The sequence below is a fragment of the Callospermophilus lateralis genome, chromosome 7 (genome assembly GCF_048772815.1).
Source record: "Callospermophilus lateralis isolate mCalLat2 chromosome 7, mCalLat2.hap1, whole genome shotgun sequence".
NCBI classification, from domain to species: domain Eukaryota; kingdom Metazoa; phylum Chordata; class Mammalia; order Rodentia; family Sciuridae; genus Callospermophilus; species Callospermophilus lateralis.
In genome coordinates this window covers 25371204-25395916 of record NC_135311.1, presented here as the reverse complement: position 1 = coordinate 25395916, position 24713 = coordinate 25371204, and the positions used below count along the sequence as shown (strand labels likewise).

The 24713-nt window shown below is 48.0% G+C and overlaps 1 protein-coding gene across 2 annotated transcripts; it reads left to right on the top strand.

The window, feature by feature from the left end:
* Mov10 (Mov10 RNA helicase) lies at positions 1-24131 on the top strand. 2 transcript variants are annotated; one of them, XM_076861572.1, is made up of 21 exons: positions 1-39; positions 142-359; positions 13210-13413; positions 13672-13907; positions 14107-14365; positions 15863-15997; positions 16675-16843; positions 17589-17743; positions 18011-18187; positions 18306-18453; positions 19011-19169; positions 19382-19485; positions 19627-19724; positions 19817-20033; positions 21257-21374; positions 21580-21771; positions 21983-22057; positions 22942-23067; positions 23150-23238; positions 23506-23627; positions 23718-24131. In XM_076861572.1, the coding sequence occupies exons 2-21, from the start codon at positions 223-225 to the stop codon at positions 23807-23809; spliced, it is 3012 nt and encodes a 1003-aa protein (XP_076717687.1). In that variant the 5' UTR covers positions 1-39; positions 142-222; the 3' UTR covers positions 23810-24131. The 2 variants fall into 2 exon arrangements, with proteins under 2 accessions (XP_076717687.1, XP_076717688.1); XM_076861573.1 differs by lacking the exon at positions 1-39 and adding an exon at positions 11354-11494 and having other exon boundaries at positions 279-359; positions 12576-13413.
* The last annotated feature ends 582 nt before the right edge of the window (positions 24132-24713 follow it).

Genomic DNA, 24713 nt, shown 5'->3' with positions numbered 1-24713 from the left:
GGGAGGGGATAGGACGGAGAGACCGTAGGGAAGGCTCAGGTAGGGAAAGAACGGCCGAGGGAAGCCTGGTGGGGGAAAGGGAGCTTGCAGGAGCAGGAGGTCAGAGGTAGGGGGCTTCCCCCTTCTGCACCCTCATCGCAGGGCCGCCAACTTCCAGCCGCGGCGGCGACTTTCAGTTTCATTTCCACGGACCCTCCTGCCTGGGCCGCAGCCGCCGCCGCGATGCCCAGTAAGTTCAGCTGCCGGCAGCTCCGGGAGACGGGCCAGTGCTTCGAGAGTTTCCTAGTCGTTCGAGGACTGGACATGGAGACAGATCGCGAGCGGCTGCGAACCATTTATAACCGCGACTTCAAGATCAGGTACGGGCCGACGCACCCCCGGCCCCGAATCGTGGGCCCTGCGCGCCGCCAAGACCCCCACGGGGTCCAGCCTGCCCGCAGCGGGACGCGGAGGACGCAGCTCCCTGCGGCTCAGGCCCGTCCTGGGGCGGCGCAGACCTCCCTCCCGCGCCTTGCCCACGCCCCGCCAGCGCCGCCCGGAGCCCGCCCGTTCCGCACGGGCCGGGCCCCTGCGCGGAGTCCCCGCGGAGAACCTCCCGGGCAGCCCGCCCCCTCCCTCGGGACCGGGCCCAGAACGGGGTCCCGTGCCCACGCGCTGCTGGCGGGGCCGGGGACAGTGCTCGCGGTGGGGGAGGGGCGCCTGCCTAGGGGCCCTGCGTCGCGGGAGCGCGGGGAAGGCGCTGTCTGGCTGCGCGGGCTTGGCGGGCACCGCCACCCGAGTGTTGAGGGGCTGCGGTCCCGGGGGTCCGCTGTCTGGGAGACCCAATGTAGGAGGGAAAATCTCAGGGAGCCCTGGAAAGAGAAAAGGGGACAAACTACGTAGGCACCAAACCTCCATTAGCACCTGTGGCTTCTCCATGGAGACCAGGGCCAGGGACAGCCTCCTAGAGGCCCCTTTTACCCTGTGGCTTAAAGGTATTTGGTCTCCTTTTCCTGTTACCACCCAAGAGAAAATCAAAGAGACTTCTGTCAAACCATAGAATTGTGTTTCCAAAACACCTCTATCAACAGGCTGCTGCCTTGGGCAGAAAACCAAGAAACAGTTTAACAGGGATGCGTATGAAGAATTGTACAAATAAATACGGGAATGGGAATGGGGGCTTAAGAACAGATCTCCTGAAAAAGACTGCGTTGTAGCCGACCGAAAGGCCAAGATGGGTGAGATAACGGCTGCCATGGTTTTGTGCAGGTCTTAGACTGACTTAATAGGAATATGGTTTGGGGTGGGGGAGGAGGTAGGGATTCATATTGGCCAAATAGATCATATGTGGAATATCGTTTTTCATAATTGATGTCACGTTTTTAGAGGAATATTAATGGGTGTGGGCACCATCTGAGGAAGGGGCAAAAATGACAAGGACTGCTGCATGCCCTCATAGGGTACTAGGCACTTTAGGGATTACAAAGAAGAAAAAATACACAATCCCAAGGGGAGCAATAAAGGCTGTGATATGCATATAATGTCAACGTATGCAATATACTATGCTATGTGATAAAATTAAAAGAATGATAATAGAGATAGTAAAAGGCTGGAGGCCAGGCACTTTGGGCCACACCTGTAATTCCAGCAACTCGGCAGGCTGAGGCAGGATGATGGCAATTTTGAGGCTAGCCTCAGCAAGTTAGTGAGACCCTGGCTCAAAAAATAAAAAGAACTGGGGATGTAGGAGCAAAACTCCCCTGGGTTCAATCCTCAGTACAAAAAGAAAAGAAAGAAAGCAATTACCTTTGGATCACTTCATATCAATACTTTCTATACATGAATTAGTCTGTTTCCACAAAGTACAACATGGCTTTAAACACAGGACAGCTACTTCTTTGGCAATAGGACTGTTGCAGGAGGGGAGAGAGATCCGATCTCATCTTCAAACACCGCAAGGACAGCTGGGGATTTATAGTCAATGAGCAGATGAAGGGATCAGCGTATAGGAATTTACCAAGAGGAAACCAAGAGTTGGGGGGGGGGGTGCAAATCTTGCTAAAATAATCTATAGGATTCTTATTAAAGGCAGACCAAGTACTTACATATCAAAGGTGGAGAATAAGGAACTGATCATCATCTGTGAAGTGTGATCTTATATCATGTGTGAGAGAATTCTAACTCAGCCAACTTAGACTTGTTGCTAAAACTGAGATAGTCTAGAAGAGGGTTCAGAGGAGCCTGGCTATCATTTCATCAAGGAGAGTCTTTGTCACTCTAAACTGAAGATACACAATATGTTTCACTATAGGGAGAAAACCAGCTCTGCTGGATTGCACGCTGAAAACCATGGATGGGTGAATTGGGGGATTTTTTTTTTAAAGTAATTTTTAGGCTTTTGTTGTTGCTGCTGAGATGGGGTCTCAATTCAGGCTGGCCTCATACTTCTGGGCTTAAGCCATTCTCCTGCCTTTAGCCTCCTAAATAGCTGAGACTACCATGAGTGTTATTTATTTATTTTGCAGTGCTTAGGGTAGAATCCAGGGCCCTCCTGCTTTGCTCTTCCTCTCAGTGACATATTGTATGCACTTGTTTTTTATGCAAATAAGATAGTACTCCCTTTAAATATTAGAATGTGATGTAGATGGTGGCAATGACCTTGGGCTTGAAGGATAGATAAAATTTCAGAACATCGTACATCGAGGAGGAGGAGGAGGTTCATATCCTATTATAAGACCCAGTCAAAGAAACAGAAACCTTTGCCCTAAAAAGAGAAAAAACAGGACAGGGTAGTTTTTATATTCTTGAATATTTTATAGACTGTCAGAGGGAAGAATGTTATACTCCTTTGTCACTCCAAAAGGCAAAAATAGACCTTGTAGACCTTCCCTTCCTGCCCACCAGGAGGGGAGATTTCTGTTGTGATTAAAGAGAACTTTCCTACTCATTTTTTTTTTAATATTTATTTTTTAGTTTTAGGTGGACACGATGTCTTTATTTTTTATTTTTATGTGATGTTGAGGATTGAACCCATCCCGCGCATGCCAGGAAAGCGCGCTACCGCTTGAGCCACATTTCAAGCCCTTCTACTCATTTTTTTATTTATTTCATTTGGCCTGGGGATTGAACCCAGGGGTGCTTTACCACTGAGCTGTGTCCCCAGCTCTTTTTTTATTTTTTGAGACAGGATCTTGGTGAATTGCTGAGGCTGGCCTTGAACTTGCAGTCTTCCTGCCTAAGCCTCCTGAGCCACTGGGATTACAGGCAAGCCCTCTGCCTGACTTCAGATTTTCTATCTTTGAGCATATTTGCATCTGCCTTCAGTTCTCAGCATAGAGTTTGAATACAGTAGATGCTCAATAAATGCTTACAGAATCCAATTGAATTAGTAGAGTTGATCTACAGGAGAATAGGCAAGAGGGAATAGTATGTCACCATTGTCAGTAATTCTAGGGACATTGCAACACACTCCAACTAGGTTACTTTATGGTGTCATGAAATGCTCTTCTCTCAACTCTTTCCTTTTCCAGTCTCTTCTCATTCATGTAGCCAATGTAGTTAATAAAGCTCTACTATTTGTGTGTGCCTTGGTTTCTGTCTCCAAAGTCATAATCTAGTAGGGATTGTCAGATGTCCAGACAAATGCAATATAGTACTAAAGTGCAAGTATGGTGTTTAGGTAGCTGGAGTTCTATTCTGGCTCTGCCACACAGTGGTTGCATTTGGTTTTGAACATTTATCTAATCTTCCATCTCCCCAATTTTAAGAATATGTACAATAATGCCTTTCTCTCAAGGGTTACCTGAGGCCAAAAGGAGCTATCGTTCGCTTAGCATTGCATTCCTAGCATATTGCATGGGCTTTGTAAGTAGCAGCCCTTCTTGGTACAGTGATGATTTAGGAGTCTTTTGTACAGAGTAAGGACTGATGCCTCAAAAGGTTTCTGAGATAAGATGATTCTTACTTTAGGCTCATTCTTTTCAAGAAATATTGGCCTAGTGCCTCCTATGAGCAAAGCAAAACTGCCCAGTACCAGAGATATACAGAAGGAATCTGTTTATAGACAGGGGTAGCAATTAAACAGATAAGTTTATATATGTACACACACACACACACACACACACACAAGTTGTAGGTGGACACAGTACCTTTATTTTATTTTTATGTGGTGCTGAGGATAGAACCCAGTGCCTCACGCACCAGACAGGTGCTCTACCACTGAGCTACAACCCCAGGTAACTCTTTAATTGCTGCCATAATGAGTGCTTGTAAGAAAAAGTCCAGTGTGCATTGAGAGTGTATGATAACTTGGAGACGTGATTTGGTCCAGGAATTAGAAGTTTCTGGGAGATAGTGATTTTGGAGCAGATTTTTTTTTTTCTTCCTTTTGGTACTAGGGAGTGAACCCAGGGACACTTTCCCACTGAGCCATAATCTCAGCTCTTTTTATATTTGATTTTGAGACAGGGTCTCACAGAGTTTCTTAGGGCCACACTAAGTTGTTGAGGCTGGCCTTGAACTTGCAATCTTCCTGCCTCAGCCTCCAGAGCCACAGGGATTACTGATTGGATCAGAATCTTAAAGGATTAAAAGGCATTAACAGATTCAAGAGGCAAGAAGGGAGCATTCCAGACAGAGAGAACTACACCTTCAAAGTCTTGGGGTGACCTCGGGAGAACCTGCTAACATGAAACCAGATGGAGGCAGAAACTGGATGATGTGCAGGATTTTTGTTTGTTTTGTTTTTAATCTTAACAGAAATATAAAAGCATAGAAAGTTTCAAAGTAGAAGACTAACAAAGTAGGATTTTAGAAAGATCGTCTGGTTTCTGGCATGGATGGTGCCTCGGTGCTTAGATCTCTAGTCACAGTAAAAAGTACATTTTACTGGGGCTGGGGTTGTGGATCAGTGATAGAATGCTTGCCTAGCATGCAGGAGGCACTAGGTTCAATCCTCAGCACCACATAAAAATAAAATAAAGATATTGTATCACCTAAAAATAAAAAAATAATTTTAAAAAAGTACATTTTACTTTGGGGCCAAGTATATACCACTTTCACAAAACAGTATGTGATCCTGAAATAATACATAGTCTCACTCCCTGCCCTCTGGTATTTTTATTCTATTTTATCTTAGTTTTATACAAATCCTGGTTTGGCTGGTGTGGTGGCACACACCTGTAATCCCAGCAGGTTGGGAGTCTAAAGCAGGAGGATCACAAGTTTGAGGTCAGCCTGGGCAGTTTAGCGAGGTCCTAAGCAACTTAGCCAGACCCTCTCTCAATAAGAAGGGATGAGGATATAGCTCAGTGATAAAGTACCCCGTGGTTTCATCCCCAGGATAAGAAAAAATCCTGGTTTTGAACATTAATGAAGGAAGCAACTCTGTTTATATATGTATACGCAACTGGATATCCATTTATTTTCACTTCCAAATCTGATATTACATTCTGAAATAACCATTCCTTTAGCTTTTGGCCTTTTCTGAACTGGGTCTAAAAAGATTAGTCATCGTTCAAGCAACAAATTGTAGGGGCCAAGGACAGAACAAGGAAAACTAAGGATGTCCACAAGGGCAGGAAATTCTGCAGAGGTGCACAGTGATCCAAGTTGCTGTACCACTAAGGGTGGGTTGACTAGAGGCCTGACAGGGTATAAGAGTCTGTACTTCAATTTCTTCCTCTTTAAAATTGAGTGATAATAGTTGCTACTTCAAAGGAACGTTGTGAAGATTAAATGAGATAATGGAGAAAAACAAAACATGAAGATGAAAGAAGAAAAGGAGGTAATGCATCCAGGTACTTAGAACAACATACAATAAGACCTCAATAAAGTTTTCTGTTGCTGGTCACAGTGGTGTGCACCTGTAATCCTAGCCACTTGGAGGCTGAAGCAGAAGGATCAGGAGCTAGAGGCTGGCCAGGGCAACTTAGTGAAACTCTGTCTTAAAATACAAAAGGATTGGGAATGTAGGTGCTTGGTAAAGTGCCCTGGATTCAATCTCCAGTACCGGAAAAAAAAAAAAAAAAAAAAGTTTTCTGTTCATGAGGAGGAGGAGGATGTTGTATTTGTTTACCATTGTTACCATGGAAGATCTGAGTGTGCCTTATGAAAGGGCGGCTCCGGAAGCTGAGGCAGGAGAATCTGGAGTTCAAAGCCAGCCTCAGCAACAGTGAGGTGCTAAGCAACTCAGTGAGACCCTGTCTCTAAATAAAATATAAAATATGGCTGGAGATGTGGCTCAGTGGTTGAATGCCCCTGAGTTCAATTCCCAGTACAAAAAAAAAAGGTTTAATTTTGTAGAGTGTAGAGTTGTGAATTGGGAAAAGAAATGATTGGATTTGTGTTCGATGATCCTGCCTATTTAGGTGATGGGTCAGAGAAGGGATGCGAAGCCAGAGGTAAAGAGAACAGTCAAGAAGTCCTCAAAAAAAAAAAAAAGAGCAAAGGATATGAGCAGGCAGTTTGCAGAAGAAATACAAATGACTGATAGGCAGAAGGAAAGATCATTGACTATATTAGTGATAGAGAAATACAGACTTAAGCTACCAATTTTTGTTATCAGAATGTACAAAATTTTAAAAATTGAAAATTTCTGGATTAGGGACTTGGAAAAGGGCATTCTCAGACTCTTGTTAGAACAGAAATTTGTACAACCTGTTTAGAGGGCATCTTGGTAGAACTTATTATCTAAGTTGTAAAGTCTCTTTGACTCAGGAGTTCTACTTCAGGGAATTTGTCAGTTATATTTGCCTGTAAGTACAAGGATTTTTGTGCAAGGATAATGATTGTAACGTTTTGAAAATCCAAAAATTATAGGCAGCTTAACTGTGTATTACTGCAGAAATAAATACATCACATGCATTTATATCCTGCTCTCCTCTGCAGCTGTTCAAAAGAACCAAGAGCCTCTAAAGGGCGTGGTCATGGAAGGGCACCATGGTGGTGGAAGTCTTCTGTAGAATAGTATAGTAGATGTATAATCTTATTGTGTGTGTGTGTGTGTGTGTGTGTAAAAAATCTGTTTATATATGTATACAAAAAATGAAATTTGTTTGATTTACCTCTCAGTTAAGCAAGCAGTTGGCAATGAGGGGATGAAGGCCTTTATCATTTTATCTTAGGCATTTGTCCTGTTTAAATGTGTTGGTTTAACACTTTTGGTGACTGACCTTTCATTTTTCTCTTTATGCATTCATACTTATTTTACACCTATGATCCTCAAATATGCTTTTTATTGTGGGCCTCTCAGCATCTCACATCCCATTTCCATTTCCACATTCTACTCTACACTCAGGTAGTATCAACCAGGGTATTTTTTTTTTTTTTTTGTCGTTGTTTTTATTAAAAAGGGATTTTGGGGTTGGGGATGTGGCTCTGGGGTAGAGTGCTTGCCCAGTATGTAGGTCTGGGTATGGTCCCAGCACTACCAAATAAATAAATAAGATAGAATAAAAAGGGATTATGTGATGCATATTTTCAGCATCTCACTTTGCTTTTCTTCTCTCTCTTTTTTTCCTGGTACTGGGATTGAACCCAGAGCCTTGCACGTGTGTATTCTACCACTACGCTACATCCTCAGCCCTTTTTAAAAATTTTATTTTGAAGCAGGGTCTCGCTAAATTGCCTAGGCAGACTTGAACTTGCAATCTTTCTGCCTCAGATTCCTAGTAGCTGGGGCTACAGGGTTATAGGCACATGCCTCACTTTTAACTAGCATTTTACATGTCTGCTTATCAATCTATCCCTCTATCTTAGTCTTTCATGATGCATTTCTAAGTAATTTATAACTATAATTTTCCCCTTAACACACAGGCACGATTATCATTGAGAGTTCAAATTTTATTATGGTTCCTTCCCTGCTTCCCACCCCCCCCCCCCTTTTTTTTTTTTTGGTGGTGGGATTGAACCCAGAGGCTCTGGCTAAGTTGCTTAGGGTCTTGTTGAGTTGCCCAGGCTGGCCTTGAACTTGGGATCCTTCTGCCTCAGTTTCCTGAGCCTCGGGGATTACAGGTGTGCACCATCATGCCCATCAGGGTTCTTCTTTTTTATTTTAAATTGTAGTGCTGGGGTTCAAAGGCAAGGCCACATGCAAGCTATACAAGTACTCTAACACTGAGCTACCTTTTTTTCTTTTTAGTAAAATTTACATTCAGCGAAGTGGACAGAGTTTGCAAACTCATAGAATGTAACACTTAAATCCCCCAGATGGAGACGCAGAGCATCTGGTCACCCCAGAAGGTCCCTCATATCCTTTCCTAGCCAGTCTTCACTTTTACCCACCCAGAGGCAAACTTTTCTCTGATTTTTCCCACTAGGGAACTTCATATAATAGAACCTATACTTTGTACTCTTTTGTGTAAGGTATCTTGCACTCAGCATGATATTTTTTTGTTGTTATCCAATTTCATTGTCTGAATCACCAGGTGGTTTTTTTTATTTATTTATTTATTTATTTATTTATTTATTTAAGTTGTAGATGAGCACAATATCTTTATTTATTTATTTTATGTGGTGCTGAGGTTAGAACCCCGTGCCTCACATGTGAGAGGCAAGCGCTCTAGGGCTAAGGCACAACCCCAGCCCCTTAAGGGTAATATTTTTGAGATTCACCATGATGTGTGTTATCAGTGGTTCCTTTTCTCACTGAGTTCCATTGAATGAATATAAATGAGTTTTGTATTGTGTATCTGTTCCTATTTCTGCCTTTTTTTTTTTTTTTTTGAGGTTATTTTGAATCAAGCTGCTATGAACATCTTGTACAAATAAAATTGTTTTGTGGACATAAATTGTCATTTCTTTTGGAGATAGATGTAGGAGCAGAATTAATGAGTCTTACAGGGTAGGTATATGTTTAGTTTTCAGGAAACCATCACATCTTTCTCCAAGGTGATTGTACCATTTGGAATGCCAACCAACAGTGCAGTGGGAGTCCCAGTTGCCTTGTCAATGTTTGCCGTTGACATCCTTTAAAGTTTTAGCTGTGTGACTGGTTATGATGCATTCTTTATAATGACTGAATAATATTCTGCAGTGTGAGTGTTTACAGGTTAGTCAGCCATCATTACATTGATGGACATTTGTTTCATTTCCAGTTGTGAAAATAAATGTGGATGACTTCAGTATACCTGTGCATGTGGTCTTACCCATTGATATTTTTCTTTCTGTGGGATACTTTCCTAGGTATGGGTTCTGGGTCTTAAGAATACCTGTATTTTTTTTGTTTTTGCTTTGTCTTTAATCTAGTTTTTTAATAGGATACCTGTATTTTATTTTATTTACCTGGAGTGCCCTCAAACCCTTGGGCTTCTGTGATCCTCTTCCCTCAAGGTTAGGAGTAACTGGGACTATAGGTGCTGCGCATGTGTGGCTAGGATCCCTGTATTTTCATTGATCATAAATGTTTCCATAGTACTTCCCCAAAAAAGCTCATAATACTTTACATTTCTACCAGCAATGTATCAGTTCACTTTTCCATAAACCATAATAGCAATCGATGTTAGAACTGTTTTTCTTTTTTATCAGCCTAATAGGAATAAAACAAGATCTCATTTTTATTTTATTTTTATTTGCATTTCTCTACATCTGGGGCACATTCACACTCTTTTGGTCACCTAGATTTGTTCTTCAAATTAAATATTCAATTTTTCTATCAAATTGCTCATCTTGTCAGTTTGTAAATTAAGCTTAACCCTTTGTCAACTGCATTTCAAGTACTTTTTGGTGTTTATCTGTTGAATTTGTTTATATTACATTTTTTTTTCATTGCTGGAGATGGAACCCAGACCCTTGTGCACTAGGCAAGGGCTCTACCACTGAGCTACGCCCTTAGCCCCTGTTTATCCTGTTTTTTAATAGTAAAAAATGTTTGTTTGTTTGTTTGGAGGGTAGTGGGGATTGAACTTTAGTGTCTGGCTAAAAATGTGTATTTTTTAATAAATTTTAAAACCAAGGTTTTCAGTCTTGGCTAGAAAGTTATCCCTGGAAATCTAGGTGACTAGATGTATGGAACACAAAGTGTGGGGGTTTCAACAAACGCGCCTGTAATCTCAGCAGCTCAAGAGGCTAAGGCAGGAGGGCCACAAGTTCAAAGCCAGCAACTTAGTGAGGCCCTAAGCAATTTAGTGAGACCTTGTCTCAAAATAAAAAGAGCTGGGGATATGGTTTAGTGGTTAAGCCTTCTTGCTAAACACCCACCCCCAAAAAAAAGAAAACAATAATATTAAGTTTGTGATTTCAAAAAATAATAATAATGGCTATCACTTTATACCAGGGATAAATTAATTTGAGTAGGAGTAACAGAAAATCATTTGAAAAGTATTTAAGGGCTCACATCGATAGTAGAAGTTGCAAAGATGAGTTCTGTATACCTCTGTGCCCATGCAGAAGTTTCCAAAAATAGATTTCACATTAAAATTTCAATTTTGTCTTCTCCCAAAAGCCAGAAGATCAGATCATCTTGGGCCTCTGTCCTCTGCTGGCCTCATGGTGGCTGGGGGTGGGGAGCAGTTGTCCCCTGTAGAGCAGGCATGCTGTTCCCATTTTGTTCAGTCCCACAAAGCCCCCTTTTCTCCTAGCACTGACCGAGGAGCCCAAAGCCACATTTCAAAGTGCCTGCACTGTTGTTTTCTTACACCACAGTTATGAGAGACATATAGTCATTCCTACAGGAATGATTCAGAAATGGGACTGCAGACGCTGTGGGCTGGGGCTGTGGGTGTTAAGATACCCGGCTTTTGTAAGCATTTTAGTTTGTGCCCCAGCCCATGGACCTGGTGATTAAAAGACTCAGGGGCCCTGGGTAAAGTTCCTGATGGTCTCTAGATTCCAGTCCTTTTATTACTGGACCCCTCGTTTGGACCTGACACCTGATTTTGAGAAATTTCCTGATTCTCCTCCCTCTCTTGAGGGTTTCTTCTGTTTTCCCTTCCTTCCTGGGAAGATCCCAAACGCTTCCTGGGTCATAAGTATCACCTGAGGACTCCCTAACATTAGGCACTGACCCTGACTTTGGCCTGAATTCTCAGTTTCTGACTCATGGAAGCAGAGCTGCCTTTGGACCAGAGGAATCTCAAACCCAGCATGTCCAAATCCAAATGTCATGGTCCGTTCCTCCACCACCTCCTCCTCCTGTCTTTGCCTCCTGTCTCAGGGATGTTTCCCAAAGCCAAGCCATCGATCTGGGTATCCTAGACTCCTTCCTTTTCCCAGCCTCTATTCTCCCTCCTGGTAGTTACCAAATTCTGCTAATTGACATTCTAAATCCGATGGATCTGGCCCCCTCTTCTGTTCCTATCACTACCTTGTTCAGGCCTTTGTTCTTTTAACCAGACAATTGCAATGGCCTCCTTCTAACTGGTCTCCCTGCCTACAGTCTTGCCTCCAGCAAATCCATCCTCCAATCCTGATGCCAGAGTGATCTGAAATGCAAATATGATCTTGCCACTCCCCTGCTTAAAACCCACCAACTGCAGTGGTTCTGTAACCGCAGGGTAGCCTCTGACCAGGGCTGAAAGTAAGTTGTTACTACTCCTACTACTGCCACTATTAGTACTACTATTACTACTAATACAAATACTAATAATAGTAGCTAACATTTATTGATCATTTTCCATTATGCTTTCAAATGATTATCTTTTTAAAACAAATTATAGCCAATTCAAAGTTTTCTGAATGATACTACTCTCGTTTGCCTACGGTGAAGGAGAGGGGCAGAGTTACAGGCAGGGGGCACCAGGGAACTGTTCCTAGCCATCAGCAATCTTATCGTATGCCCTAGAAAGTGACCATGCTGATTTAGCTTCAAGAGTTAATAAGGATTACCATAATTCTTAGGAATGAAGATTTGCTCTCCATCCCTACAAAACATCAAGGGAGGGTGTCAGTCGCCTGGATCTTGAACCTGTCCATCAAGTACGCCACACATGGGAGTGTCCTTGGGCTCCTGGGGGTACCAGGAAAGGGGAGTGAAGGACTGCTGGCAATCAGGGTCAAATATGCTTGATCTGGTCCCTGCCTACCTCTGCTGCCTCCTGCCACTCCCCTCGCACTTCTCACTTTAGTGCAACCAAACTGTATGTGATACTAATCATCACTGTTACTGAGGTCTCCTATGTGCCAGGTGCTGGGCTAAGTGGCTTGCTGCAATGCTGCTATCTGGGGTGAGGCTCACAGCAAACTTTAAAAGAAGCAAGCCTTGCTATTCCCATTTCATAACGGAGGGAAGTGAGGCTCCCAGAGGTGCAGTAACGGCCCAGGTAGCGAAGTCACACCCCTCACCTTGACTTACTGTGCCCTTCCTCTTTTGCCTGGGTAGTGCCCATTCATCTCTGGGAGACCTGTCCCCTCCCCTAGGCTGCCCTGGGAGCCTCAGAGGCTGCACTGCGGTCACACACTGGAATCTCTGGGTTCAGCCTGAGTGCTTCTCAAGGCAGGGTTTGGGCCTCTTGCATCTTGGAACCCCCAGCCTCTAGCACAGTACCTGGCACCTAACAGACCTCTGTAAGTGCTTGTTGAATTGACTAAACTGAATTCCAGGCGCTGAACCTCGAGGTCATTGTCCCGCTGACCAGTTTTCCCTGTCTTCACCTCTCTAGGCACAGAGCTATCTGATCTCTGGAGAAGGACCCTTTCCCCTCCTGCTTGGGTCCCACCTGCACCCTTTGACTTCCGGTTGAAACTGCTGTCTCATCAGCCACCCTCCCACACTGTGGACATCTCTACTCTCTCTCATCCCCTCTCTCACCCACAGGCAGGACCCCATATCTACTCCTCTCAATCAACTTATTTGGCTCCCCCTTGGCCTTAACTCTTTCCACTGTTTTTTGTTGTTGTTGTTGTTGTTGTTTGGGGTTTTTTCCCTGTCCCAAAGACCGCTCCCCACCCCCACCCTCCAAAAAAAGTTTGTTTCTTTCTGTCTCTTCACTAAGTCCTCCCAATCAACAGCCCACGGTGGGGTTTTCTCCTCAGAAGTGCATAATCCACAACGTGCTATTTTAAACCAATTTTATTTTGCCTTGGGAAGTCCCATTGCCTTGCCTGAAGACATTAAAAATTTCTCCTGTCCCCAGCCTGAATATCTCTGTCCCTGAGCCCCAGCCTGCTCTGCGGCAGAGCTGGTGTGTCCAGGACAGAGTGACCCTCAGAGGCCCTTGCCCCACCCTCCCCCACCACCACCCGTCCCCTGGCCCTGCCTTCCCCTCACTTCCCAGTCTCCTCTGCTTCTGGCAGCTTTGGGACCCCCGCCCCTGGCTTCTCCTCCATGCTGTATGGAATGAAGATTGCAAATCTGGCCTACGTCACCAAGACTCGGGTCAGGTTCTTCAAACTCGACCGCTGGACTGACTCGCGGCTCCCAGAAAAGAGGAGAATGAAGCTGAGCTCAGATATCAGCAAGCACCACAAGTCACTGCTAGCCAAGATCTTTTATGACAGGTGTGTGTCCGTGTGTGTGTGTTTGTTCGTGCACACACACTTGCTTGTGAGGGGTGCTCAGGGCATGGGGGAAGGGGCTGTCTAGACAAGAAAAGAGAAGTTTGCTCAGGTGGTGGGGAGGCCCCTTCCTTAAGGAATGGGGGAAGCAGGTGGGGGGCTTGGCTGCCGGTGGGAGCCTGGCTGGCTCTCTCCCCAGGGCATCCCCCAGGCCAGGCCGCTCCTGCCCTGGCCCCCACCCTTGACTCCCACTCTCCCCAGGGCTGAGTATCTTCACGGGAAGCATGGGGTGGACGTGGAAGTCCAGGGGCCCCATGAAGCACGAGATGGGCAGCTCCTTATCCGCCTGGATTTGAACCGCAAGGAGGTGCTGACCCTGAGGCTCCGGAACGGAGGAAACAAACCTGTTACCCTCACTCACCTCTTCCCACTCTGCCGGACACCCCAGTTTGCCTTCTACTATGGTGACCAGGAGCTGCCCTGCCCGCTAGGCCCCGGTGAGTAGCTTTCCAAAGGGAAGAACTCTGGTGGGCAGGGCTTGTCCTAGCAGGGCTGCAGCTTTGGAGCACACACTCTGGCTGTCCAGTAGTCTCCTCTGGGGATGGGGCCGGCTGGGGGAGTGTCGGGGTCAGCATGTTGGTGGGAGGGTCCCTGCCTTCCCTCCCCCCTCCCATTCACTCAGCCTTCTCCCTGTAGGTGAATGCTATGAGCTGCATGTGCACTGTAAGACCAGCTTTGTGGGCTACTTCCCAGCCACAGTGCTCTGGGAGCTGCTGGGACCTGGGGAGTCGGGGTCAGAAGGAGCTGGCACTTTCTACATTGCCCGCTTCTTGGCTGCCGTCGCCCACAGCCCTCTGGCTGCACAATTGAAGCCCACGACTCCCTTCAAGCGCACTCGGATCACTGGAAACCCTGTGTTGACCAGCCGGATAGAGGAAGGAGAGAGACCTGACCTGTAAGCCCTCCCTCCAGGCCTGTCTGGGCTTGGCATGTCCTGATCACAACAGTGTGGGCCCTTGGGAAAAGCCCAGAGCTGGGAGCCAGGGGCCCCTTTACTGCTGTAGGTTATTTCCTCCTCTGGGCTCAGAAACTTTTTCTGCCTAGGAAGCAAATTGCAGGAGAGTAGCAGGTCCAAGGACAGTATGAAAACATTTTTTTAAGAAGTATTTTCACTGTGTAATGAATTATCAGGCAGCCCATTATAGACCGACACCTCTCTCTCTCTCTCTCTCTCATAGCATTGGGGATCAAAACCATGCATGCTAAGCCCATGTTCTACCCAACCCCCTCTCTTCTCTTTTTAAATTAAAATATATATATATATATATGGGTGGTACTGGGAATTGAAATCAGGGACACTTTACCACTGAGCTATAGCCCCAGTCCTTTTTGAGACAGGGTCTTGCTAAGTTGCTGAGACTGGCCTTGAACTTTTGATCCTTCTGTCTCAGCTTCCTGAGGTGCTGGGATTATTGGCATACACCAATGCACCCAGATCTCTCTTTTTTAAAACAGCTTTACTGAAATAATTCACATATCATACAGGTCAGTTATTTATTTATTTATTTATTTTTTTAGTATGTTCACAGATATGTGCAACCATCATTACAGTCAGTTTTAGAACATTTTGTTACACCAAAGAAGAGATCCAATACCCTTTAGCTACCACCCTTTTATCATTCACCCACCTGCTCAGCCCTTAGCAGCCACTCACTTTATCTCTGTCTCCATAAATTTCCCTATGCTGGACATGTCACGTGGCGAGTGGACTCATGTGTAAACATCTTTTTGACATAGCTAGCTAGTTACAAAATACTGTGTAATAGGACCTTCACAGTTAGATCATTGTTCACTTTTTGTCAATATATAGGTGCCAGATGCAGTGGCACATGCCTATAATCCCAGTGACTTAGGAGACTGAGGCAGAAGAATTACAAGTTTGAAGCCAGCCTCAGCAGCTTTGTGAGGCCCTAAGCAACTTACTGAGACCCTGTCTCAAAAACAAAATTAAAAAGGGCTGGCTGGGGATGTGACTGAGTGGTAAAGTGCCGCTGGGTTCAATTTCTGGTACCCCCAAACAAAAACTATGTATATATACACACATAATATAAACTGGAAGCCTGCATACCCCCCAAAATTAACATTGGCTGCCCCAGGATGGTAAAAATGTTATTTATTATAATTTTTTGCCAGATTCTTCTTTAATAATGAAAATGTATTATAAACAATATTTTTTAAATATTCCAAGTATTGGGCTTTCCAAAAATGGTCCAGCCTTGGACCGAGCAGCCCCATGAGCTAGTGAGCTCCATGTCCTTGGGCAGAGGCTGCTGACCACCCTTTGGCAATGGCATCACAGGGGTCCTTGTGCATCCTCCACGGAGGGGCATACCCAGAGTCCTGAAGGTGACAGGTTCAATGTTTATGACAGCTTTTCCCCCTACTTCTGCAGCGCTAAAGGCTATGACTTGAAGCTAAGTATGGCACTGGGGACCTACTACCCACCCCCACGCCTCAGGCAGCTGCTCCCCATCCTTCTTCAGGGAACAAGTATCTTCACTGCCCCAAAGGAGATTGCCGAGATCAAGTAAGTGCCTCCCCTCTGCACCCCACTCCCGCCTTCTCCCCCCCTGCTGGCCTCTGCCTGTTGCTCTGGATGTCTGTCCGGCCTCCCAGGCTCTATTCGTTCACCCTTGCTGAGCATGCCCACTTGCCAGGTGCTGTTCCAGATGGGCCTTGCCCGTTCTGGTGGGGAACAGTGAGCACTGATCATTTCTTTTAAAACATTTTATCTTGTACATTCCATATTGTGGTGAGTGCTTTGAAGAACTCAAGTAATGCTAAAGTAAAACCAAAGCAGGACAAGGGGACGAACTGGTGATGTTTTACAGAGAGCAGTCAGTCCCGGCCTCTTTGAGGAGGTGACATTTGAACAGAGAATGACATTCGAATGAGGTTAGGGTGTGAGTCATGGAAGGAGGACCTGGGGGAGAATGTTTCCGCCATAAGATCTACCGCGGATACTCAAGTCAGGTCTGAGGTTGGGGCAAGGACATCGGAGGAAGCAAGAGTTGGGGCTCCCTTCTTCAAGGCCTCTGACCCCATCCATTTCTCTGTCCTTCTGGTCTTCTCTGCTTCCTGGTGTGCTCCTAGTTGCAGAGCTTCAAATGGGAGAGGGAGGGTAGATGCTCCTGGGGTCATGGGAGTGCTTGACCTGTCCCTTTTCCTGCCCTTCCCGCTTCATCCCCCAACCATCACTGCCAGGGCCCAGCTGGAGACAGCCCTGAAGTGGAGGAACTATGAGGTGAAACTCCGACTGCTGCTGCACCTGGAGGAGCTGCAGATGGAGCACGACATCCGGCACTATGACCTGGAATCGGTGCCCATGACCTGGGACCCCGTGGACCAGAACCCCAGGCTGCTCACACTGGAGGTTGGGGCTCAGATCAGGTGCAGGGAGGGCGGGCTCAAGTCAGCCAACCTCTATAGGCCATTCCTAGATACAGGGCAAACCTAGAAGAAGGATGAAATGGTTCCTGTCCCAGAGGGGTCAGCAAGGGGTAGGGTGGGCATCCTTTGCCCCAAATGGCGTCAGAGCAGGACATTGGGGTTTTAATCTAGACTTTGCTACTACTGGCTATGTGACCTTGGGCAAGATCCTTGCTTTCTCTGAGCCATAGGTCCCTTCTCTAAAAAGCCTAGAGCTGGACTGGATAATTCTCAGGGCCCTTTCTAGCTCACAGATTTTGAATGTGTGCACCTGAGACCAGAATTACCCACGAGAATGAATTTCTGCACACAAATGCAGGTGGGAAGAGACAACAAGGATGATCAGGGCAAGATGACTGCAGGAGATGAGTTTTAACAAGATTTTAAAGGCAGAGTAGAACTGAGCTGGTGAGAGAGCAGCTGAGTAGAGTGGGAAGCGGCTGCCAGGTCTTAAACTAGCACCCTGGAGTTCTGCACCTGTGAGCACCTTGGGAAGGTTGTCTCCTTCCTCTCCCCACAACTCCTGTCTGGTGGGAGAGGAAGGGGAACAGGGAAAACGCAGCTCTCTGAGTCTTGGGTTAGAAGTCTGAGCCTCAGTTTCCATCCCTCAGAGGTCTGGAGAGCCTGGGGGTTGGGTCCTTCAATGACCGTCCTTGGGACAGAAGCTTGCTTATGTTCACACCCTGTAGGTTCCCGGTGTGACCGAGAGCCGCCCCTCAGTGCTGCGGGGGGACCACCTGTTTGCCCTTCTGTCCTCTGAGACACAGCAGGAGGACCCCATCACCTACAAGGGCTTCGTGCACAAGGTGGAACTGGACCGTGTCAAACTGAGCTTTTCCATGAGGTGGGTGTTGGGGGAAGCCTTCTTCAGTCTTCTCCCTCAGGCCAGGGGAGAAGAGAGGCTTTCTCCTAAGATGAGTGGATCCCAAGCACAGGGCAGGGGCTTTTCTTCCAGGGAACTCTGAGCCACCTCAGCAGCTGCCTCTCCTAGGGAGCTTTGATGGAGGTCTTGGAAAGAGGGAGTGGAGCAGAGGGAAGTGGAGGGAGGTCCTGGCTTTTTGCTGCCTGGCCCACCTCACTGGAGCTCCTCTACCTTTCTCCCTGTCCAAAGCCTCCTGAGCCGATTTGTGGATGGGCTGACCTTCAAGGTGAACTTCACCTTCAACCGCCAGCCCCTGCGGGTCCAGCATCGGGCCCTGGAACTGACAGGGCGCTGGCTGCTGTGGCCCATGCTTTTTCCTGTGGCCTCCCGTGGGGTCCCGCTGCTGCCCTCAGATGTGAAGCTCAAGTGAGACTGAGGGCAGGGGACTCCAGGGCTGGTTGGAGTGTGGGGGTTGGGGATGGAGTCCTAGAGGCCTCTGGGATGCTGGATAAGTTGAAGTTGGGATTCCCGGCCTCCCTGCCAGGCTGTATGACCGGAGTCTGGAGTCAAACCCAGAGCAGCTGCAGGCCATGAAGCACATTGTTATGGGCACCACACGTCCAGCCCCCTACATCATCTTTGGGCCTCCAGGCACTGGCAAGACTGTCACATTAGTGGAGGCCATTAAGCAGGTGAGGCTTGAGTATAAACCTGGGACCTATTTCCTTGACTCCCCCAGATGGAGAGGTTATCTCCAAATTCTGATTTCCTTCAGCTCCCTAAAAGTTCTTGCTTCTCAGCGGCCATAAAAAGGAGGTGGGGAGGGCTGGGGCTGTAGCTCAGTGGCAGAGCACTTGCCTAGCATGGGTGAGGCACTGGGTTCAATCCTTAGCATCACATAAAAATAAACGGATAAAATAAAGGCATTCTGTCCATCTACAACTACAAAATTTTTTTTTTTTAAAGGTGGGGAGCTAGAGTCAGTGTGGCTGTTGAGCACTGCTGGGTAGGTTGGGCACTATGTGGCTCTTGGAGTGACCTTTTGCATTTCAGTCTTCATAGACTTGTGTGTTTATTGCAGTTGTTGTCCCACATTAAAGTTCTAATTGGACTAGCAGGGCTCCGGGATAGGACTTGGCTTTTATATCACTGCCTCCCTTGGCTGTGGGAAGCAGACGCTGCACTGCCCCAGTGTGAGTCACCAGAGTTTGGGAAGCTGCTTCCCACACTCTGCCTGTCCGCATCTCAGGTGGTGAAGCACTTGCCTGAAGCTCACATCCTAGCCTGCGCTCCGTCCAACTCCGGTGCTGACCTTCTCTGTCAGCGACTCCGGGTCCACCTGCCCAGCTCCATCTACCGCCTCCTGGCCCCCAGCAGGGACATCCGCATGGTGCCTGAGGATATTAAGGTAAGGGAAGTGCAGAGGGTCAAGGGATGGCAGATGCCTGGGAGTCTCTAAGGACAAACCAGAAAACTAGGGAGACTTGGATCCTCACCCTTGGGTGGGTGAGAACCCTCCCTGGGCCTCAGTTTCCTTGTCTATAAAGTGGCCCAATGCCCAAGTGAGGGTGGGCATGGGTAGAGCCAAGCTGATGCCTCGTGTTGCTTCACAATCCACAGCCCTACTGTAACTGGGATGCGAAAAAGGGGGAGTATGTGTTTCCTGCCAAGAAGGAACTGCAGGAATACCGCGTCTTAATCACCACTCTCATCACGGCCAGCAGGTGGGGAGTGTGTGTGTCAATAAAAGGGTAGTGGGCTGGGAAGATGGGGAAGGGTTCTCAGTGGGTGAGGTGAGGGACCAGATTGGGTGAGCCTTCAGCTGGGTGCCTGGGGATGACCCTGCCTGGCCTGACACCTCCCAGGTTGGTGTCGGCCCAGTTTCCCATTGATCACTTCACACACATCTTCATCGATGAGGCTGGCCACTGCATGGAACCTGAGAGTCTGGTGGCCATAGCAGGTGAGGGGCTCAGGGTGGGCTGCAGGTGCGCCACCCTGCAATGGGGAGGTCCCACCACTTACCTTTCTCCTCATACCACCCTTGCCTTCTAGGACTGATGGAAGTTAAGGAAACAGGCAATCCAGGAGGGCAGCTGGTGCTGGCTGGAGACCCGCGACAGCTGGGACCTGTGCTGCGCTCCCCACTGACACAGAAGTATGGGCTGGGGTACTCGCTGCTGGAACGGCTGCTCACCTACAATGCCCTGTACAAGAAGGGCCCTGATGGTTATGACCCTCAGTTCATAACCAAGCTGCTACGCAACTACAGGTATCCCCACACCCTCATCTCCCTCCGCTGCTAGCCCGCGCCTTTGCACCCACTGCGCCCCAGCAGGAGGCTCTGGTCTGCATTCCTGGTGCTCAGCGCCTCTGTGATACAGAAAGGACTCTAGACTGGAAGGTCAGAGGCCTCCTTTAGCTAGTGGTTTCATTCTGGACCAGTGAGATTATCTAGATGTGGGGGTGGTCAGACACCAGGATGTGCCTGATGTCTGTCTCAGATGGCATTTCCAGGCAATCCAAGGAGAAATGAGAAGATGAATCGTTTTTTCATAAACATATTATCATTCAAATTAGAGGGCTAGGCAGGGTTGTTTGTTTTGCAGTGGTAGGGATTGAACCCAGGCTCTCACACTGCTAGGCAAAAATTCTACCACTGAGTCCCCAGCCCTGTTTTGTTTTGTTAAGAGTCTCTTTGTTGCCCAGGCTGGCCTCAGGCAGTCCTCCTGCCTCAGCCTCCTGAATAGCTAGCTGGAACTTCAAGCACACAGAACCACACCCTGTTTATATATGTCTTTTACTGAATAAGTTTAGACATTTAAAAATGCTTGGATGATTACCAGATGGGACAGTTGCAGAAAGGAACCGTTATTATGTCGTTACTTTTTTATTTTTGGATTTAACATATTATCTCAAATAAGGGTGATGGGAAGTGATACATTGTTTTTGTACTGCCCTTCCTTGGCAAAATTGAAAGCTGAGTCCCTAATTTCTTAGTTTTTTGGTGTTTTTTTTTTTTTTTTTTTTGAGGGGTGGGGTGTGCCAGGGATTGAACTGGGCACGTCACCACTGAGCCACATCTCCAGGCCTATTTTGTATTTTTTAGAGACAGGGTCTCACTAAGTTGCTTAAGTGCCTTGCTTTTTGCTGAGGCTGGCTTTGAACTGGTCATCCTCCTGCTTCTGCCTCCCAGGCCGCTGGGATTACAGGCATGCAACACCATGCCTAGCAAATCTTAATTTTTAAAAGTAATTTGGAAAAAAAAATAATAATAGTTTCACTGGTCACTGGATCCCTATGGACCCACAAGTTCTGCTTTATGTGGTGTGCAATGCCTGGCAGGAGAGTTGCAGGTGAATGTGTCCTGCTATGCAGGAAGCAGGAAGCAAGACAGTCATGTGTGGGCCTAAAGCCTGTGAAGCTGGGTCCCCCCAGGGCAGGACAAAAGTAATCCAGGCCTTGGTCTAGCTCTCCCTCCCTCCTGCCTCCCAGGTCCCATCCCACCATCCTGGACATTCCCAACCAACTCTACTATGATGGAGAGCTGCAGGCCTGTGCAGATGTGGTGGATCGAGAGCGCTTCTGCCGCTGGGAGGGTCTGCCTCAACAGGTGAGGCTGGACAGAGCAGGGCTCAGGTCCCCACCCCCATATCTTGACTGTTTACTGAAGGTAGGAAGAGGCTCAGACTGGACACCAGGGGTCCCTCCAGTTGTCACCTTGGCCTGAGCTTCCTTATTCACTGCAAGGGTTTTGGAGTGGGAGGGAAGGGAAGCAGGGAAGTCCAGCTGAGGGTTTCTTCTGACCCTGTGACCAGGGATTTCCCATCATCTTTCATGGTGTGATGGGCAAAGATGAGCGTGAGGGCAATAGCCCATCCTTCTTCAACCCCGAAGAGGCTGCCACGGTGACCTCCTACCTGAAGCTGCTCCTGGCCCCTTCCTCTAAGAAGGGGAAAGCCCGCCTGAGCCCACGAAGCGTTGGAGTCATCTCGCCATACCGGAAGCAGGTCAGGCCCTCAGTTCCCAGCAAGGATGGGTCCTCCCCCAGGTGATACCTCTCGAACAGCCCTGGCCTCTGCTGGCCCTATATCTCACAAGAGTGCAGAAGTCAGCCACCTCCTCCCTCTTTGCTCCTCAGCCCCCTGGCCTCCTTCCTGCCTGGTTCCTCTTGAATTGAGGTGACTGCATAAGAGAAAGATGCCTTTCCCTTCCCTCCAGGTGGAAAAAATCCGTTATTGCATCACCAAACTTGACAGGGAGCTTCGGGGACTGGATGACATAAAGGACTTGAAGGTGACACACTACTCTACATTCACTCTCACCTTCTTTGTACCCTTCTTTTTCCCAAATCAGAGACCTCAGCTCCTGTGCCACTGCTTCAGTCTGGCCCATGTCCCTGTCCCACCTCCACTGCCTTGGGACAGAACTGGCTTTTTCCCCAGCCTCTTGCTCCTCAAAGCTCCAGCTTATAGTTCTGGCATGGGATCAGGAAGCCTGCCTGTTTAACAAGCTCCCACGTCACTGTGATCAGGGCAGGTTTGAGGTCTTTGCCCTCAGAATGAAGTCCAAATGCCACAGCCTACCCCCGCCTGTCATGTGATATTGTGTCTCATCTCCACCCACAGTAGCTTACCACTTGCTCTGAGATGGTGATTTGAAGCTCTGAATACAGAGAAAAATCACCTGGAGGGCTTTTAATACTGCCAGGGCCCCTCCCAGCCAATCAACACTGCTATCTGGGGGCAGAGCCAGGGCACTAGTATTTTTTACAGCTCCTCAGGCATAAGCCTGAAACCTACTCTTTTGAGATTTGGAGACCTCTGCTTTGGAAAATTCTGATCAGGAGGTCTGGGTTAGGGCCCAAGGTTCTATAGTCTTAACAAGTACTTGCTGATTATCTCCAGGAAAGTTTCAGAAACACTGTTTGTAGTTACTGTGTTCTTTGCAACACTGTTTGCTTTGTTCTGATGGCTTTACAGGCCCGATCCCAGAGCTGGCTTCATTCTTGAGGCTTGTGCTTCCAGAGCATGCCTCCTGTCCCCTGTAGCAGCACTCACCCACTGATCGACAATTGCCCAGTGTACCCTCCTTGCAGCTCAAGCGCCATGGGGCAGATGTTGCCCCTTAAGTTCCCCTTGAACCCACCTATTCTCAGGCCCTGCCTCTATCTCTTCTAGGTGGGCTCTGTGGAAGAATTTCAAGGCCAAGAACGCAGCGTGGTCCTCATCTCCACCGTGCGAAGCAGCCAGAGCTTTGTGCAGCTGGATCTAGACTTTAACCTGGGTTTCCTTAAGAACCCCAAGGTTGGAGGGCTCGTGGGTGTGGCAGGAATTCTTCCTTCCTCCGGCCCTTCCTTCCCATGACCCCACCACTTCTTCCTTCCAGAGGTTCAACGTGGCTGTGACCCGGGCCAAAGCTTTGCTCATCATAGTGGGCAACCCCCTTCTCTTGGGCCATGACCCCGACTGGAAAGCGTGAGCATTCCCGCCCTATAATCCCTCTTGGTGGCCACAAGCCCCAGCTTAGGCAGGTGTATCTTCATTAGTACCTGCTTATGGCTCAATCCTCAGGATCAGTTAATCTTCATAAAACCTCCATCTTATTTGTAAGTGAGCTGACATTCAGAGCTTGAGCAACCACGGCTCAGCTGTGGCAGGACCCAGGCCTGGCCTCCAGCCTGCGCTGGTACTCCTCATCCAGGCCTGCACAGCTCTGTGTGCCAACACCTCTGTACCCCACAGATTCCTGGAGTTCTGTAAAGAAAACGGAGGGTACACAGGGTGTCCCTTTCCTGCCAAACTGGACCTACAGAACGGACAGAACTTACTTCAAGATCTGAGCAAGCTCAGCCCCTCTACCTCAGGTATGGCTGGGCCAGGGTGGGCCAGGCAGGCAGGGGACAGTGGTGGAAGAGAAGGTAAAGAAGACAAAGCATACCTCCTTTTCTTTCTAGGGCCCCATGGTCACGACTACCTCCCCCAGGAGCGGGAGAGTGAAGGGGGCCTGTCCCTGCAAGTGGAGCCCGAGTGGAGGAACGAGCTCTGAAGACACAGCTGCCTGCCTTCTCACACCAAGCCAAGCCTTAGCCCGCTGCACCTAACCCTGAACCAGAACCCAGCTGAGCTGCCCCTCTAAGGGCCAGGAAGGCTGGGGGAGGGTGTTTACAACCAAGCCATTCCACCCCTTCCCCTGCTGGGGAGAATGACACATCACGCTGCTAACAATGGGGGAAGGGGGAGGAAGAAAAACTCTGAAAACAAAATCTTGTTCTATGCAAAAGCCTCTTGATCCGTGTCTCCTCAGCTTGGCCCCAGCTTCCTGTGTCCCCAAGCTGACCTGCAAGAGGGTGAGACTGTCACACCCTGTCCAGGGCCACATCTCCATGTCCAGGGGAGGAAACTCAGTGGGCAGGGAAGCCACCCACCGGTTTCTAAGTTTAGTCCAGGCTAGAGACCACGCCCCTCACCCGCCTCCCGGCTGAGCCAGGCATGACCTCATCTCTGCTCTAAGACTCCACCCTTCCACCCTAGTCCTGCCTTTGCCAACAGGGGGCCAGTCTGGCAAGCAACTTGGAAATGAAGAGAGAGATGGGACTCTGGGCTTGTAGCCAAGATGGGAACCAGACAAAGGAAACAGGAAGCTGCCACACACGTGTTGGAACCTGTGGCCTTTATTCATGCCCCCCACCAAGTGCAGTCAGAGACAAGGCCCCTGCCCAAAGGAGAAACCCCAATCCACCTACCCTAGAAATGCTCCTCTGAGCCGGAAGTATATAAAGTGCTGGTGTGTGACCATCCTCTGGGGAGGGCCAAAGGGAGCAAGAGCCCTACCCCTGGACCAAGGCAGCAGGGAGAGGGACTGCTCGAGAAGGGCAGGGCATAGGCCCAGCTCCCAGAGGACAGGGAGGGAGGGCGGGCAGGCCTGCCACCACTCTGGGGACTAGGGAAAC

What these genes read in the sequence shown, in the direction of transcription:
- Mov10 (XM_076861572.1), top strand. Translation starts at nt 223, where the DNA reads ATGCCCAGTAAGTTCAGCTGCCGGCAGCTCCGGGAGACGGGCCAGTGC. An exon ending in AAGGAGATTGCCGAGATCAA is followed by an intron (nt 15,998 to 16,674) that starts GTAAGTGCCTCC and finishes CATCACTGCCAG; the next exon opens with GGCCCAGCTGGAGACAGCCC. An exon ending in ACTCTCATCACGGCCAGCAG is followed by an intron (nt 19,486 to 19,626) that starts GTGGGGAGTGTG and finishes GACACCTCCCAG; the next exon opens with GTTGGTGTCGGCCCAGTTTC.